Raw genomic sequence first — 16,703 nt, forward strand, 5'->3', positions numbered from 1 at the left:
GCTCCAATACTTTGGCCACCTCATGAGAAAAGAAGACTCTCAAAGCTACCAACATGACTCTGACCAAACTGCGGGAGGCATAGCTGCCAAGTTTTCCCTTTTCAGCATAAGGGAATTTCCCTTTAAAAAAGGGAGAACTTGGCAGCTATGGCGTGAGGCAGTGGAAGACAGGAGTGTCTGTTGTGCTCTGGTCCATGGGGTCACAAAGAGTCGGACATGACTAAACGACTAAACAATAACAACAACAACAATTTCCAAAGCCCTAAGATTCCAAGCTTAATTCAGTGTTGGTGCTGACCTTTAAAGCCCTAACCAGCTTCACCCCTGTATACCTGAAGGAGCGTCTTCTACCCCACCATCTAGCCCGGACACTGAGATACAGCTCCGAGGGCCTTCTGGTGGTTCCCTCATTGCAAGAGGTGAGGAAGCTACAGGGAACCAGGCAGAGGGCCTTTTCAGTAGTCACATCTGCTTTGTGGAACATCCTCCCAGCAGATGTCAAACAGATAACAACTGTGATTTTTAAAAGACATCTAAAGGCAGTCCTGTTCAGGGAGGTTTTTAGTGTTTGATAGTGATACAGTCATACCTCATGTTATGTCCGCTTCAGGATGTGTCCTTTCGGGATATGGACGCGCCGAACCTGGAAGTCCTGGAACGGGTTACTTCCAGGTTTGGCACGTGAGCATTCGCAGAAGCGCTAAATCATGCTTTGTGCATGCGCAGAAGCATCAAATTATGTCACGTACCTGTGCAGATGCGGTGCTTCAGGATGCGGCCTTTTCATGTTGCGAATGGGCCTCCGGAACGGATCTCGTTTGCAACCAGAGGCACCACTGTATTGATATTGTATTGTATTGATATTTGATACTGTAGTGTTTGATAATGTATTGTGTTTTTACTATTTTTTTTGTTGGGAACCACCCAGAGTAGACGGCAAACAAACAAACATTATTATTCTAAAGTATCACCCAAAAGGGATATCATTTGTGTTTGTGTTGTTGGACATGTTTGAATATATTGCGCGGAGCATCCACTGAGGTTGTAGATGAAAAGGTGGATTGGACTGGCTGTCCTATTGTCAGAGGATGGGAATTCTGTGCTTTGTGTGACTTCATCTTCGTATGCTGCTTGGTTTGTGTCCTCGTGCCCCATCTTTTTTGAAAGCCCTCTCAGTCCCATGTTTTGCCCTCCTCTTAGCCCCCCTTCTAGTCAAGCTCTTATTACAAGCGAGATTAGATGTGATCAATACAGGAGACTGAGAGGTAAAACTGTGCACCCTGATGCATTGTCGCTTCATCCCAGCATCGGTGTCATCACAGAGTATTGCTAGGTTATCTCCTAGAAACAGGCAGCTAGCATGAGACATGACGAAGCGGGGGGCAGGGAAGGGAAATGTGATTGTGCTGGAGGATATGATTTCTGTGCACTGTGACTGTTATTTCTCCATGTTGCCATGTAGCTTCTGGCTGGGTCATGTCAGAATTGCTAACTTCTTTTGCTAGGGAAATTCCAAAAGAAACCAATGTGTTTTGGGGGCATTTTTTTGCTAGCAAAAGAGATCTTGAATACCAATTATGGATTGATTATTCTTTTGTGTTCATCATCATACTTAATATATTGAGATAGAAATATCAACTGCTAAACTTTCTTCCATTGATGTATACATAATTGCATTTGTGTGAAGAGAGTTCTGGCCATGACGACAGCTTTGTGAGATAGCTATCTTTTGGGTAATTACAGTTATCTCATGATCTCATCAGTATATCACATGTGGGGGGGGGGGTAAGCAAATGTTACACAGTTTAACTTAATAGATGGATCTTTAAGAAACAGGCTTTATTAGTACCTGGCTGCATTGCTTAATGCTGCTGATCCTCAGTTCAAGAATCGAGAGGTGAAGGTGTCCAATAGGTGAAAATGCAACTCCAGCTATATGGGAAAAGACTACAGTTCATTTCAAGCTGAATTTCAGACCTCTTTTGAATGAGTGTTAGAGATGAAAGAATTCCAGTTGTCTCAATTTAAATATTATTAAGAATCAAACTTTCTTGTTTGGGTCTTAGACAATTGCTGAAAGGATGTTATAGGCAAGCAAATGCCAGTTAGTTTAATTCAATAAAACTACTATCCATCGACTTATTATAATGTGCAATAGAAAAGGAGGAAGGAGTTCTTGAGGAGAAGTAACCCTTGATATGTGTTTCTCTTTTCCACACCCCAAAACTATAGAGATGAGTTTAGAATGTATGGCTTGTTTTCATTTAATAAGACAACTAAATAAATCTAAAAAGTTGCTCCAGAGTAGTTGAATGGAAAGATTCAGTGAAGTACAATTAGTGCACTTTGCATTTAGGGGGGGCTGACCTTCCAATTTTAGTTAGACTTCAGCTCCCATCAGTCCCAACCAGCATGGCCAATGGTCAGAGATAACAGAAATTTTAGGTAATTTCTATGGGCCTACTATGACTAAAACTTAGTTGAATACCACGCAGAAAAATCTAGGACTGGGGTCTGCCAGGCATCAAGCTATGGAGTACAGTCTTCTACATGACTGCATGATCTCAAAATGCACATACTGTAATGGATCACTTATTTGAAAGCACTAGCACTGCCATGTAAAATAACCATCCAGGAATTCTGATATGGGGATGATTTTAAAGAAAAGTAATTTACCAGTGGATATTTCGGACACGACTAAACAACAACAAATTTTAATGACACACTGACTCTGAACTGCACCATAAGCCACTCTGAATGTTAGAACAGCCCCATATCCAGTGGAACACTTCGTAATGGAATTTTAGGATGAATTACTTGACATTTGTCATGAAGTCCACAGTGGATTATACTTTGACTACACCTGCTGCATTTATAGGTGCACCCTGCACTTAATTCTGGCTTGTGCTGAAGGTGGAAAAGTAAGCCTGCAGCTCTCTTTACACTTACCTGAGTGCTCTTGTCTTAAGTGGGTCACCAAAATAAATCAGGGAGGCTTTGGTTTTCCTGGTTGTTTAGAATAGCCAGGCATATGTTCAGATTAGCTCAAGGCCAAACTAGGCATGACACAGCTACGTCAGTTGAAAATTAATAATACCGGTAGCAGGCTTGAGGCTGCAATATTTTTCAGAATTGCATTATATGGGGAAGTGAGAGTTGTAGCCTATCCTTCCCACTGCAGTCCTGAAGGAAATGCTCTCCCTCTAAAAAAGTTGTTGTAGTCCAGCAGCATATTTAGGGCTGCAGGCTGCTCATCCCTACATTAATATGCTCAAACTGTCTTGCCCCAGTGAGCAACCTGGCTGCTGAATTCTGCACTAGTTTCCTTACCATCTTCAGAGGCAGCCCTATGTATAATGTGTTGCAGTAATCTAACCTAGAAGTTACCAGAGCATAGACAACAGTAGTTAGGCTGTCCCTGTCCAAATAGTGGTGTCACTGGGCCACCAGCCGAAGTTGATGGAAGGCATTCTGTGCCACTGAGGTACCTGAGCATCAAATGACAGCAATGGATCCAGAAGTACCACCAAGTATCTAGAGATACCCCCCCCAAGTATCTCCAGGTACCCGCTCCTTCAGAGGCAGTGTAACATCATCAAGAACAGACCACCTCCCATCCATCTGGTCTAGGGAACCACCCACCAACAGTGCCTCAGACTTACCCGGATTGAGCTTCAGTTTGTTGGCTCTAATCCAGTCCATTACCAAGGCAAGAAAATGGTTCAGTGCATTCACTGCCTCACCTGCAGATTTAAAGGAGTAGCACTGTATGACATCAGCATATCAGCTATGTGTGACAGCATACTCCAAACATCCAGATAACCCCACTAAGGGGTTGATGATAAACAGCATAGGGGATAAAATCACATCCTGAGGAACCTTACATTAAAGGCACCATGGGGCTGAAGAATACTCCCCAAGCAACACCCTCTGGAAACATCCATCCAAGTAGGTCTGGAACCACCGCAAAGTGGTGCCACCCATTCCCAACTTGGACAGCTGCTCCAGTAGGATACCATGGTCAATGGTACCGAAAGCTGCTGAGAGGTCAATAAGGGACACATTTCCACTGTCTCTCTTCCAACAGAAGTCATCATATAGGGTGACCAAAGCATATTCTGTGCCTAAACTGGGCCAAATCTCCGATTGAAACGGATCTAAAAGATCTGGTCCACAACCACCTGCTGAAGAGCCTTGCTCCAGAAGGAGAGATTAGTAGCTGGTTGGTCCTTACTTAGATTTTCCAAATCCAAGGAGGGTTTCTTGAGGAGTGGTTTTACCACTGCCTCCTTTAAGCAGGCAGGCACTACCCCTTATCAGAAGGAGGCTTTAATCATCTCTGCAGCCCAGTCAGTTATCCCGTCCCTGCTAGTTTTTATCAGTCAAGAGGGGCAAGGATCTAGGGCACAAGTGGTTTGCCCAATGCAAACACCTTATCCATCCTGTATACTGTATTTGGAACTTAAAATAATTATCCAACTCAAAATGTTTGTATATTGTGGCCATTCTTTTAATATTGGCAAGCTTTGATTCCCAAGCAGTAAATACATCTGGGCAAAATTTAGTAGCAATACAATCTTCCATACCCTCATGGTTTGCTCAGCAGGTAGGCATTGATAAGGACTAGTTAATAACTTTAGGTGGAAGAATTTTTAAAATCCTTGTCAAACATTGCTTATGAGTTCCACAGCTGAAAAAGCAAAACAACAGTTATTTGTAGGCTTTGGTGCAGTTGATTATAACGGACCTTTGTGCAATCTTCATGTACTCTCCTTGAGGGCCTTTGCTAGTGGAATGTCACCACCTGCAGCAAGGCTGTGTGGTAGGTATGATTTTGGGAGGGATTTGCAGATGCCGGGTGACTCTTTTGCCTTCTACAAGGAATTAAAAATCACAATATTTGCCCATCTAGCCCAGTCCCTCCCTCTGCTGTGCCTCGCTTGATTGTAGCATCTGATGCTGCTCTTTACTTTTTTTTCCTTAATGGAGATGTTTCATGTGTTTCTAAATATCATCTAGTTTGGTGAGAGTGATAGATAAAGAAAGAAAGCAAGCACAGATCTGCAAATCCCCAGAGAATATATTCCACTGTCAGAATTGGAAAGCAAAATAGGCCAAAATTCTTTTTGAAATAATAATTGAGACTGGGCTCCATGCTTCTTCATGTATCCCTTGTTCTTTACTTCATCCTTAATAAATCATTGCCTGCAGCTGAGCAGATCAAAACATCAGTTCCCCAGAAGTGTGAGTTCTTTTCTCTGACTCCAGTGATGGTTATCTGTAAGCAGCGGTGTACTGGTCCAGGGTTGCAGGGGGTGAAAGATCCATTGTTTTTTCTGCAGCAGAGTCCCTGCTTCCAGTATCCTGGAAGCCCAATCAGCATGAAAGGAGAGTTTTTTGGCCTTGGAAAAATAAGATTTCTCACCTTTTCTGTTGATTGGAGCCAATCCAAGTGAAAGGAGGTGAGTCAGTCACTAAGGATTGGCTTTTTGGGTCTCTGCGTGTCTTTGGGGTTAAGTCAAACCATTGGAGAGTTATAGTGCCTGTTGTGGCTGTAGAGACTGATATGGAAGAAACAGCAGCATAATATTTAGCCACCCTAGAATCTTGGAAGCATAGAATTGTAGAGTTGGAAGGTACTCCAAGCGTCATCTAGTCCAACTCCCTGCAGTGCAGAAATCTCATACATACAGGCGGCCATCCACCAGCAATTAGCTGTCAGAAATTTCTTCCTGAAGTTAAGCTGGAATCCACATTTTGATTTGAAAGGAGTAAAACAACAACTATAAAATGCACCTGATCGTCTGGGAATGTCTGTAAAAAAGGCTTAGTAAAGATCTTTGCAGCCAGCTTGCGTCCCCCTTTTGGAATCTCCCTGACTTACCTTCCAGAAGCAGTGACATGGTGGGGTGAAATGGAAGGCTTATCTTTGTATTTTCATTAGCATGAGATTTATTGGATTTGTACTATAGTTCTGAGTGGTCCAGTATCCTTACTAAAGGCCCTGAAACCCTGTCATTTTTGTGCCAATAGCTTTGGTAAAGCTTTTCGGTGTAATGAAAGTGTAAAGGAGTAGGTGCCCCCCTTGCCCCTTCATCTTGTTACTATTTCTTGACTGTAAGTTCTGGAGATGGTATTGGGGTCTGCTCATGATGAACATAGCTAAATTCAAAGGGTTTTTTGGAATAGGGAGTAAAAACTATTTTCAACTCAAGGTGGGTCTTGTGTTCTGAACTCACCTAATTTCAAAAATCTGCTGCTTCACTAGTAGGAATAAAAAATGTGATCATAGGCACACCTGATTGCAATCTTGTTCTTTTCTCCTTTTAAAGGTCATTAGACAGAAAGCCCCAGAGACCTGTACTAGGAAAGTCAAGAACTCTTCCCAGCATTCCTCAGTCCCCAATCATAAACCGGGTTCCACTTCTGGATTCAAAATTGTACAAGAAAGATATGCCAGAACAGAAGCATTACAGAAATCACTCTGCTCCTGAGTGTCAAAAAGGGTGTACAGTGCCCTCTACAGGTAAGTTTCAAGAAATGTAAGTAATCCTGTATACTTACTGTACCTTGTTTTTATTATTAATTCAATTTATGTTCTGCCAAAGGTGTGAGAAAAGCGTCAGAACAGCTCTTTTGTAGCCGCCTTTTCAGGAGACTCCTTAAATCATTAAGAAACATGGTTCTAAACATTTTCCAGTTAAAAACTACCTTCCACTTTAATATATTACACACGCACACAGACACATCTCCCCTTCATTTTCAGTTTCTTTTTTCTCTGTGTGTCAGAGTTGTTGCTTGCCCCATGTGTCTCAACAGACAGTGCAGTGTACCTCCGAGGGCAAAGTCAAACCACTGGAAAATCACAGTGCTTGCTGTGGCTGCAGAGACTTATAGCTTGGAACTGCTGCCTCCCGTGTTGTTTTTGCTGTTAGCAGCATCAAAGTAACCTCTCTGGGGCGTAAGCCTGAGCAGTGTGTATGAAGGTCCTAGACTGCTCAGACAACAAGACCACCCTCTTGGTCTTGCTGATGTGGTCCAAATGAAAGCAGAGCAATACATTTGGCACCAGCTTGACTACAGGAGTTGCAGGAAGGAGGAGCACAAGGCGCCATCCAACTGTCTTAGGCCAGCGGCACCCCTCTGATGGCAGGGGAGGGCCCTCACAGTGCCTGTCTTCTCCTGGTGTGATAATTGTGCCAGTCACCAGAGAGGTTGGATCAGGGCCTCTGCTGCTTTATTTTCTGTATTTTAACAGCTGTAGGCAAAGCAGCTATCATTGGTAGCAGCTGTGGGAAACTTCTCTGCCTGAGACCCTAGAGCAGGCATCCCCAAACTTCGGCCCTCCAGATGTTTTGGCCTACAACTCCCATTATCCCTAGCTAACAGGACCAGTGGTCAGGGAAGATGGGAATTGTAGTCCAAAACATTTGGAGGGCTGAAGTTTGGGGATGCCTGCCCTAGAGAGCTTCTGGTAGTTTAACTGCTGTAGACTAGATAGAACACCAGCTCCTTATATTTGTGCAGCGTGTACTGTGCTAAGAGGTTTCAATTTTCAATGGACCTTTTTTGAGTCTTTTCTCATAAAAATATTTATTGCCTTTTGTATGCATGATGTTCTTCTTTCTCAAACTGGTTTTTTTTTTGTCCATAGAATGTTCACTTAACTCTGCATCCTCATTTTGACCTCTTTTCATGCTAGCAAAAAGATAGGTTACTGCTTGCATCCTCTTCTTACAGCTACTGGCAAAGGTTTACATTGCCTGTGTGAGTACACACACCAATAATATTTATCTAGGCAGTACACCTAGGCAGTACACACTTAATAAAGAACGAGAAAAACATGCTGTTCATGCTGGCAATCTTCACTCCAGGAAGGAAACACAGTTGCTTAAATTAATGGAAACATGGTTTTTATACTTCAGAGGAAAATGTTGACAAGAAGTGGAAATCTTGTAGCAAAAGTGTTAATTTTGGCTCCTTATTTGATGGCTGTGGGTCCTTTTCTTTCTCTTACTCCCCTGTCCCAGGAGAAGCATGGCAGCTGGAAGATGATTGTGCTGAATCTGTGAGGGATCCTGCCCTTCAGCCAAGGCTGTGCACTGCCATGGACGAGGCACCTTTCAGATCCTTGAGAACTCGGTCCTTCTACATGAGGAAGAGCCTTTCAGTGGACAACCACTTAAGTGCCCTCAGCTATTCTATCCACCCCACAGAAACCAAGACAGAGCGGGTCAAAACTAAACTTCGAAGACAATTTGTGAGTACCAAATAGCTTATTTTATTGAAAGGCTTGCAGTCCATGCATTTTCAAAATTTGCACCACTGTTAGTTATTCTTGCAAACAGCTTGCATACTCTGCTGAAACTGATGGTGCAGTATATCAGAAACAGGCCTGTACAGAGTTTGTCCGAGGCCTGGGATGGGAGTTTTGTTAGAATAAAGTTATAAACTCCAAGCATTGCCCTCCGTGGCCCAGGATGAGTGTACCTGGCTGTCCCGTCCCCCCCCCCCCCGCACTGGCCTATTCAGAAGTATTGAATCTTACTTATTGATCTGATATTCAATATCTTCATGTAGCTCCCTACCATCTACATTGTTAAAGCATATAACTTTGGTATCCGAAATATACCAAAGAGTATATTTCACGAAGAGTCGGACACGACTAAACAACAACAACATCCGAAATATGCCCTGCTTGTGTTGGGTAAATGTGTGCACATATTGTGCATATATGCACTCATCTAACTTTCCTTTCAGCATGGGAAGACTGAGTTGTGGTTTGTAACTCAAAGTTGTATCACTAATGTATCTGGTTTTATGAAGAGGTGAGTTTGAAATTGTAGCCCCACAGTCTGTGTGTTGAAGGGTAATTAATAATGGAGGTCAATAAGCTTCTTGTTTCCCAATCTGTAGCAGAATTTATGTCACATAAATTTAGGAGAACAGATGAAAAAGCCAGGCACAAGAGAGGTGCCTGTCAAAAGGACAGCAGAAGTGGGATACTTGTTTCTAGTATCTAAAAACTATAGACTCAAGGTCACCAGAAGAAAGAAAGCAATTCAAAAACAATGAAGAATTGTTGGTGGTGCACATTTTAGAATTTTGATTCCCTAACATTGTAGATTGTCTTACATAAACAAAATGTTTAAAGGATTTTCACTTACTTGAAAGGGGAAAATATTTCATATGTTTTTTTTTCAGTTTGCCAGTTTAATTCCAAAAAGCCCACTCCATGTTGCTTTCCAGGACTTCACTTCTGTAGAAGTGAGTAAGGGAAGGTTCACCTGTCTCCTTTAAAAGTAGTCCTTATTCCCTAGGATAGACAGGCTAAAAATTTAAGCGGGCTATCTCCAGCAAGTAGGGGTTGTAAAGACCAAAATAGCTTGCTCATAGCAGCAAAACTACTGATTTGCCGGGTTACTTTGGAAGAAAGCTGTAAACATTTTTTTCAAATGTATTATTTTGAGTCTAATAGGAGATAGCACTGGAGCAGAAATAACAGATGGAACACAGTGTGTAAAGTAGGATGTTATTAAAATTTAATGGGCTCATTTATCACTTTCTGAGAGACACCTGATCTGAAGAGTGATATGCCCATTTCCTTACCTCATTACCAGTTTCAGGATTGTAATGAAGGGATCAAGTTTAATGAAGGGATCCACTGACAGACAATGCTACCTTAGATAGACTTTCCATTTTGTATGCAAGTACATGAAAATAATCAGAAACAATGAGAAGAAACGAGGAGCAGTTGTTACAAACCTGTGTCTTTAGAGGGCAAGGAGAAAGGCAGTAGTGACAAAACTATATGCCTGCTTTTCCACAATGTGTTGCCGGTGTCGGTGTCTTTACCCCCATTCTATTTGATATTAGATATTGTTTTTCTGCCTGGTACATAACTCTGCTGCTGCTGCAATTTCCATTTTGCTTGGGTCTGACTACTCTTTTTTGGGTACTTTGGTGGGTCTCTAAAAGTCTTGGTTTCATTTTTCCGCAATGACAATGCTAGTCATGGATTATTCTGATATAAAATACAGGACTCTGCTGTGACAATTTGATGGATTCTGATTTAAGATCCTTGTTCTTCAAATTGCAAGTGAAAAAACCCACAGTTGAATGAAAGCAGCCATATTTGATACCATCATTTGTGGTGAGAAGCAGAAAGCAGCAAAAGGATTTCTGATGATTAGAGTGAGTCAGTTTTGCTTTGGGGTAAGAAGCCAACTGCCAGTTTCTTTTGTTGTTTTAACGTACACTAGAGGTTGGGAAGGCATTTTCATTTTGCTTAGATTTTCCGGTGGCTTTTTTCCTTTTCCCACTTAAAATATGTGATCTAGTTTGCTTCAGTGAGTTATCTGGATGTATTTGTACACCTGCAGTGCACTTGTTCTTTGTGCCTCTGGCATGCTGTGGTTTAGTCAGTGTAGATTAGTTGATGGGAAATTGTGGTGTGGTGAAGGTGGATAAATGCTTCACTTTTGCAAGCAAAACCTTTGATCACATGGTCTCATAGTACTTTATTGTCCTGTGGTTCTAAGATGTTATATCTCTGGCTTTGTAGATAGCCCAGAGTTTTAGGAAATGAAAAGATGAGGCTAAACGTGAAAAGGCTAAACCTGAGATCATTTAAGCCTTTTTCAGCTTTCAAAGCACCTTACCAAAAAATAAATTGAAAGCATAGTCTGTAGTGACAGCAATAATGGCTTAGTAATATTGCCACAGGAGCAAACAAAAGGATACAGCTCAGGTGTGCAGATGGTAAACTGCATAGGCATGCTTTGGTACCTGGGATACAGGCACATTTCTCTTTACAGTTTCTATGATTTGTTCAACTCCCCACCATCTTGGCTTACAACAAATAGAAAGAGCTCCTGAGTGTGTTACTAGGAAAACTGGCAGAGAGATCCCTTTAGGAATTTCAATTCTAAGCTTCCAGAAAGCAGTACAGATACTGATCTCCCTCTTCCCACTTTCCTGCTTATTTCCTTCTGGAGAAAGGAAGGTTTTCCTCCTTCCACTGTCTCTCAGGCTTACAGAGATATTTGTTAATACTGATAGTGATGTACGGTGCACCATCCTTCTGACAGTGGCACCCTGTAATCTTGATTGGTAAGTAGATAGATGGTTCTTCCGTATTCATGATTCTATTATTATGCTTTTATTGCCATGGGATGCCTAGAGGACACATCACATTAAACTAGTAATAATAATTATTTTATTATATTTTATTTCTCTCACAATGAGAGCATCCTGACTCCAGAGATAAACTCTAGTGCCACCTAGTGACTGAACTATTTAATGACACTATCAGCATGCTTGGTCCCCCCCCCCCCCCCGAACCCTAATGGTTAATTGGTGTCTATTTTGTAAAGCTACAAGATTCATTGCCTCACAATGCAGCAGGTTTAGGGCAATTAAAAATGAACAGTTGACATACTTAAAGCAAGGGTTGAGGAGTTGTGAAAATTAACATGCTTGCTCTCACATGAAGAAAACAAAGGCAAAGAGTTATATAACTCCATTTCTCCATGTGAGAAGAAGAGTAACAGATTTGCTGAATTATTTTTTGACTACCTTAGTTGATCACTCCCATTTACCTTTTTGTGGCTTGTACATGTCCCATGGACAGCAAGAAGATCAAACCTATCCATTCTGAAGGAAATCAGCCCTGAGTGCTCACTGGAAGGACAGATCGTGAAGCTGAGGCACCAATACTTTGGCCACCTCATGAGAAGAGAAGACTCCCTGGAAAAGACCCAGATGTTGGGAAAGATTGAGGGCACTAGGAGAAGGGGACGACAGAGGACGAGATGGTTGGACAGTGTTCTCGAAGCCACCAACATGAGTCTGACCAAACTGCGGGAGGCAGTGGAAGACAGGAGTGCCTGGCGTCCTCTGGTCCATGGGGTCACGAAGAGTCGGACACGACTAAACGACTAAACAAAAACAACATGTTAACGCTCTACTGAGATGCAAAAATGGGAAGGCCTCTGCCAGAGCCTTTCTTGCTATTGATTCACTCTTTTCAGCATGTAAGATGGTCACCAACCTAAGTGGCTTTAAAAAGAGTATTAAGCAAATTCATGGAGAAGAAGGCTATGTTCTGTCTCTACTGTTGGACACAGGACAATGCTAGTTGGTGGGTATTGCAAGTGGGGAGAACGCATTTGTATTACTTTGGCTTCCTATAGGCATCTGGTTTGCCACTGTGAGAACAGGATTCCAAACTTAATAGATGTTTGCCCTGATCTAGTAGGGCTGCTTTTGGACTTGTGGGAGAAGAACATGATGGACTGAATGCCTTCTGTCAGCAGGCTGCCAATGGAGATAATTACATGGTAATTGATGGTGGCCAAGGCATAAATCTTGGCTATTGAATTCACTCTGGAGAAAAGAGTGAATAGGGGATTAATCTCTGATGCTCTGAAAAAGTCATTTTTTACACCTGGAGACTGAGAAACTGCCAGCTCCTGGAAACCCAAGCGGGAGTGAGTGACTTATGAGAGGAGGATTTAACATCTTGCCCAAAAGCCATATAAGAGCCCTGATGGCCGGGGAGTCTGCAAAAGCATCACTTTCTTAATTACCTCTGAGACAGTTACATTTCATGACTAAGAGAGGTTTCTCTGTCTGCCACTGGAAATTACATCTAGTGTGTGAACTGTTTTCTGGCTTTAAAGGAGTAGATTATTAAAGGGCTGAAGGCAGAACAAAAAGCATGTTCTAATTGTTTGAGTCAAAAAAGTTTAAAATCAACTGCTAACAAAACTTTAAGTTTTGAACGAAACTAAAGGTTACAGAATGACTAACCTGGACAAACATAGAAGTCCCATCAGCTTGAAAATGCTACCCAGCTTAGAGTACCACAATAGTATTCTACATAAGAATTTTACCAGCCATGATTGTCTCAATTTAGAAATTTCCAAAGCACCCACTACAGCCAAGTTGCCTCCAAGGTACTTTTGCCTGGCTCACATTGTGAATCCCCAAAACACAATTTATTGAATTTCTGTTTGTTCTCTTACTTGTTGTTCAAACCCTTTATAGTATCTTATAAATAAATTTATATTGCTTTCCATAACTTCTTTGAATTCCCATTGGACAGATGCATCTACTTTTGATTTTCCATCATTGGTAAAAGAAAAAAAAAGGGGGGGTCATAAACTATGCCATATAACCTCAATGGCTTAATTAACTGTCCTCAAGATATTGGCCCCACTTTTAAGTATTAACCCAATTTACCTGAGACTTCTAAATTTTAGGAAATTAAGTTGATGGACCTATGTTTACCTGATATTTGCAAATTTTGCCTACTGGGGAAATGTGGAATGAGATCAGAATTGGTTCAGGAAATAGTATGGAGTTATGAGGTCACTCATGATGGTGTGGGCTGTTTTAAAAAGTCAAGAATGGGGAATAGTGGTGTGTATGTATGGAGGAGGAGAAGGGTGGAAGTTTCTCTATTTATCTTTTGGCTGTCTGTTTACTTTGGCTACCACTTACAGCATAAAATGCCATGTCCTGCCATACCTTAAAGATGAACAAATTTTGTTATGGCATATGCTTTTGTAGTCTAAAATCAACTTCATGCATCTGATGAAAAAAGTCAGCCCACCTCTCATATTGATCTTCATTTGGTTGCAGAGTATACTAGTGAACACAGTGTGCTATTCAAATACCACTGAAGAAAAAGCGTACAGTACTTTAGAGCACACAGATCAAACACAACCCTTTTTTTGCACCCTTGAGATTTCATCTTCCTCTCAGTTCTTGAAATCAGTCTGAGTCTTGGAGTACCTTTTAACATAAAAATACCAGAGTAGGCTAATCAATCTCTTTAAGTGTGTATAGACTTGTCAGGCAATCACCTGTTTGAGCACTTGGGTCAGGAATCTATTTATATAATCTATTTAATAATTAGTTTATTTACTTATTAATAGTTGCTCCTTAATTCTCTAGACTGCTCACAAAGCCAGGAAAGCAGGCTTATATTTGTTTACATGTTCTGGGGATAGGCCTAGGTTTCTTCAAGAGTGGTCTGATTAAAGTGAAGCAGTAAAGAGGATGTTACCACCTGCTCTGCCAAAAAGGAATTTAAAACTTCTTGGTGTTTTCTTTTCTTTCTCCCTGAGATGAACCTATGCAACTAATTAGACTTTTCCTCCAAGAAGAGCAGGTGTTGTGTGTGTGTGTGTGTGTAAACTAGCACTTCTATTATTTGTTTGTTCATTAAAATTTATATACTGCTTTGATTGCAGGAAAAAACCTCAAAGCAGATTACAAAAAAAATAACACTTGTACAGTGGTACCTCGGGTTACAGACGCTTCAGGTTACAGACTCTGCTAACCCAGAAATAGTACCTCATATTAAGAACTTTGCTTCATGATGAGAACAGAAATCGCATGGCGGCGGGAAGCCCCATTAGCTAAAGTGGTAGCTCAGGTTAAGAACAGTTTCAGGTTAAGAATGGACCTCCAGAACAAATTAAGTTCTTAACCCGAGGTACCACTGTATACCTGATTTTTCTATTATGGTGTCATATCTCTAACATGTCGACATCCTCTAACAGCCTCTAACATGTCGACATCCTCTAACATCCTCGACAGAGGACGAGATGGTTGGACAGTGTTCTCGAAGCTACCAACATGAGTCTGACCAAACTGCAGGAGGCAGTGCAAGACAGGAGTGCCTGGCATGCTCTGGTCCATGGGGTCACGAAGAGTCGGACACGACTAAACAAACAACAAACAAACATCTGTAACATTGGGTATCTTTTCCCAATTTCTTTCCAAACATTTCTGTTTTATTTTTGTGTGAATATAGCTGTCTCTCTAGTCTCTGGGATTCATTTGGCTTTGACTGTTGCTTCTGTGAGGAATGTCTGAGAGTGTAAGATAGTAACAAATAAGTTTAATAAGAGTTAGACAAAATATACTGCCAAAGCTTCCCACACAGTGTGCTATTGATATTAGACATGGGAACAAATTATTTCAAGCTACTTTTAAGGGAAATTGTGACTGCAGATAGTAGTCATAAACTCTAATGTATGCCCCCATAGACTTATAACACTATAGTGAGCTGCATATTAATGCCATTCTTTCTACAGTTAAAATAAAATGGAAATATTTTATTAAACTAACACAAGCAAGGATATACATACAGCTTAGCAACATTAGACTCTTGATAAATTTGAGCTACCCACACGCTCTTATTAGGAATTTCAAAATCCTTGATTTTATTTTAACTTCCTAGGCACCTTCTTTTGCATAAATATGTATTGTTTTTACTAAGGTATACTAATCGAATCACAGAATAATTTGGGAGCTTCTAATGATTCTGATGCTTTTGATGCTTTTGAATTATGGTGCTGGAGGAGACTCTTGAGAGTCCCATGGACTGCAAGAAGATCAAACCTGTCCATTCTTAAGGAAATCGGCCCTGAGTGCTCACTGGAAGGACAGATCCTGAAGCTGAGGCTCCAATACTTTGGCCACCTCATGAGAAGAGAAGACTCCCTGGAAAAGACCCTGATGCTGGGAAAGATGGAGGGCACTAGGAGAAGGGGACGACAGAGGACGAGATGGTTGGACAGTGTTCTCGAAGCCACCAACATGAGTCTGACCATACTGTGGGAGGCAGTGGAAGACAGGAGTGCCTGGCATGCTCCGGTCCATGGGGTCACGAAGAGTCGGACACCACTAAACGACTAAACAAAAACAACAATGATTCTGAGCTTTTTAAATTATTATTTTATTTAAAGAGAACATCTCTTCTGTCTCATCAAACATAGTCTCGCTCTCGCAGCTTAAGGATTTACACCAAACGTTTCTTAGACTACAGTACCCACCTACTGAACTGGAAAAAACCCAAAACCAGACCACCAGGGCCAGACTAGCCCCCAGGAATAGTTACAACATGCACCTCATGATGTGGCCTATAGCCCAGAAAAGCTCATGCCATAATGTTGGCCTTTAAGATACTACAAAACTCTTTTTTGTTGTTATAAAAGATCAATACTACTATCCTTCTGGAAGTTACCTTCAGTGAAAACATCTTCACGTGTGGAAATGCAGGTTGAAAGTGTTTCAGTTTGACCCTGATGTGAGGTAGAGACTAGTATAGACAGTGTCTGTAGTTGACTAGATTGAAATGAATTTCATCCAAGTGGGTTTGAAAATGTAGGAAGTAGCATTGACAATTATATTTGAACTGTTAAGACATTTATCAAGATTAACAGAAAGAGGAACAAAAGACATTCAGCTGTGGTTTCTCACTATGTGCAAAGCACCCAACAGGTTACAGTGATTCTATGTATTGCCATGGTGGATAATTCTGCATTATTTTTCTAAGCTTCCAGCAATAGCACTGGCTTGTGTGACAGTCCTTTTTCAGAATGTGTGCTTTTGTCATTGTCAACTCCACAGTCCTTTAGGCTGATAAAGCTTCAATGCCTTTGAAATATCCAGGTTTAACTGGCTTATAGGATAAACAACAGCTGGATACCAGTGATCAAACTGAGATCGGACTATTTTTAGCAGCATCTTTGTCTAGTCTCCCAGGTGTAATATAGAATGTTCCTGGTTCTAATGCAAAAGGGATTTGAAGGAGGCAGAGTTGGAGTTTCAAGTTTTTCCATGAGTGTTTTAAATGAACTATAATTTCTGAAAGTTGCTTACTGACACCACAGCAACCAGTTTTC

General features: G+C 41.3%; 1 protein-coding gene across 4 annotated transcripts in view; it reads left to right on the plus strand.

Moving 5' to 3' along the window:
• The window catches only part of LOC118092933 (ankyrin repeat and fibronectin type-III domain-containing protein 1), a 381,090-nt gene that overhangs the window by 72,493 nt on the left and 291,894 nt on the right, over positions 1-16,703 (plus strand). For all 4 annotated transcript variants that reach the window (XM_035131610.2, XM_035131606.2, XM_035131611.2 and 1 more), the window contains 2 exons: positions 6,333-6,526; positions 8,031-8,260. In XM_035131610.2, coding sequence (XP_034987501.1) covers positions 6,333-6,526; positions 8,031-8,260 — 424 coding nt within the window. The remainder of the gene's footprint in view (positions 1-6,332; positions 6,527-8,030; positions 8,261-16,703) is intronic.

The sequence above is a fragment of the Zootoca vivipara genome, chromosome 14, assembly GCF_963506605.1.
Source record: "Zootoca vivipara chromosome 14, rZooViv1.1, whole genome shotgun sequence".
NCBI lineage: Eukaryota > Metazoa > Chordata > Lepidosauria > Squamata > Lacertidae > Zootoca > Zootoca vivipara.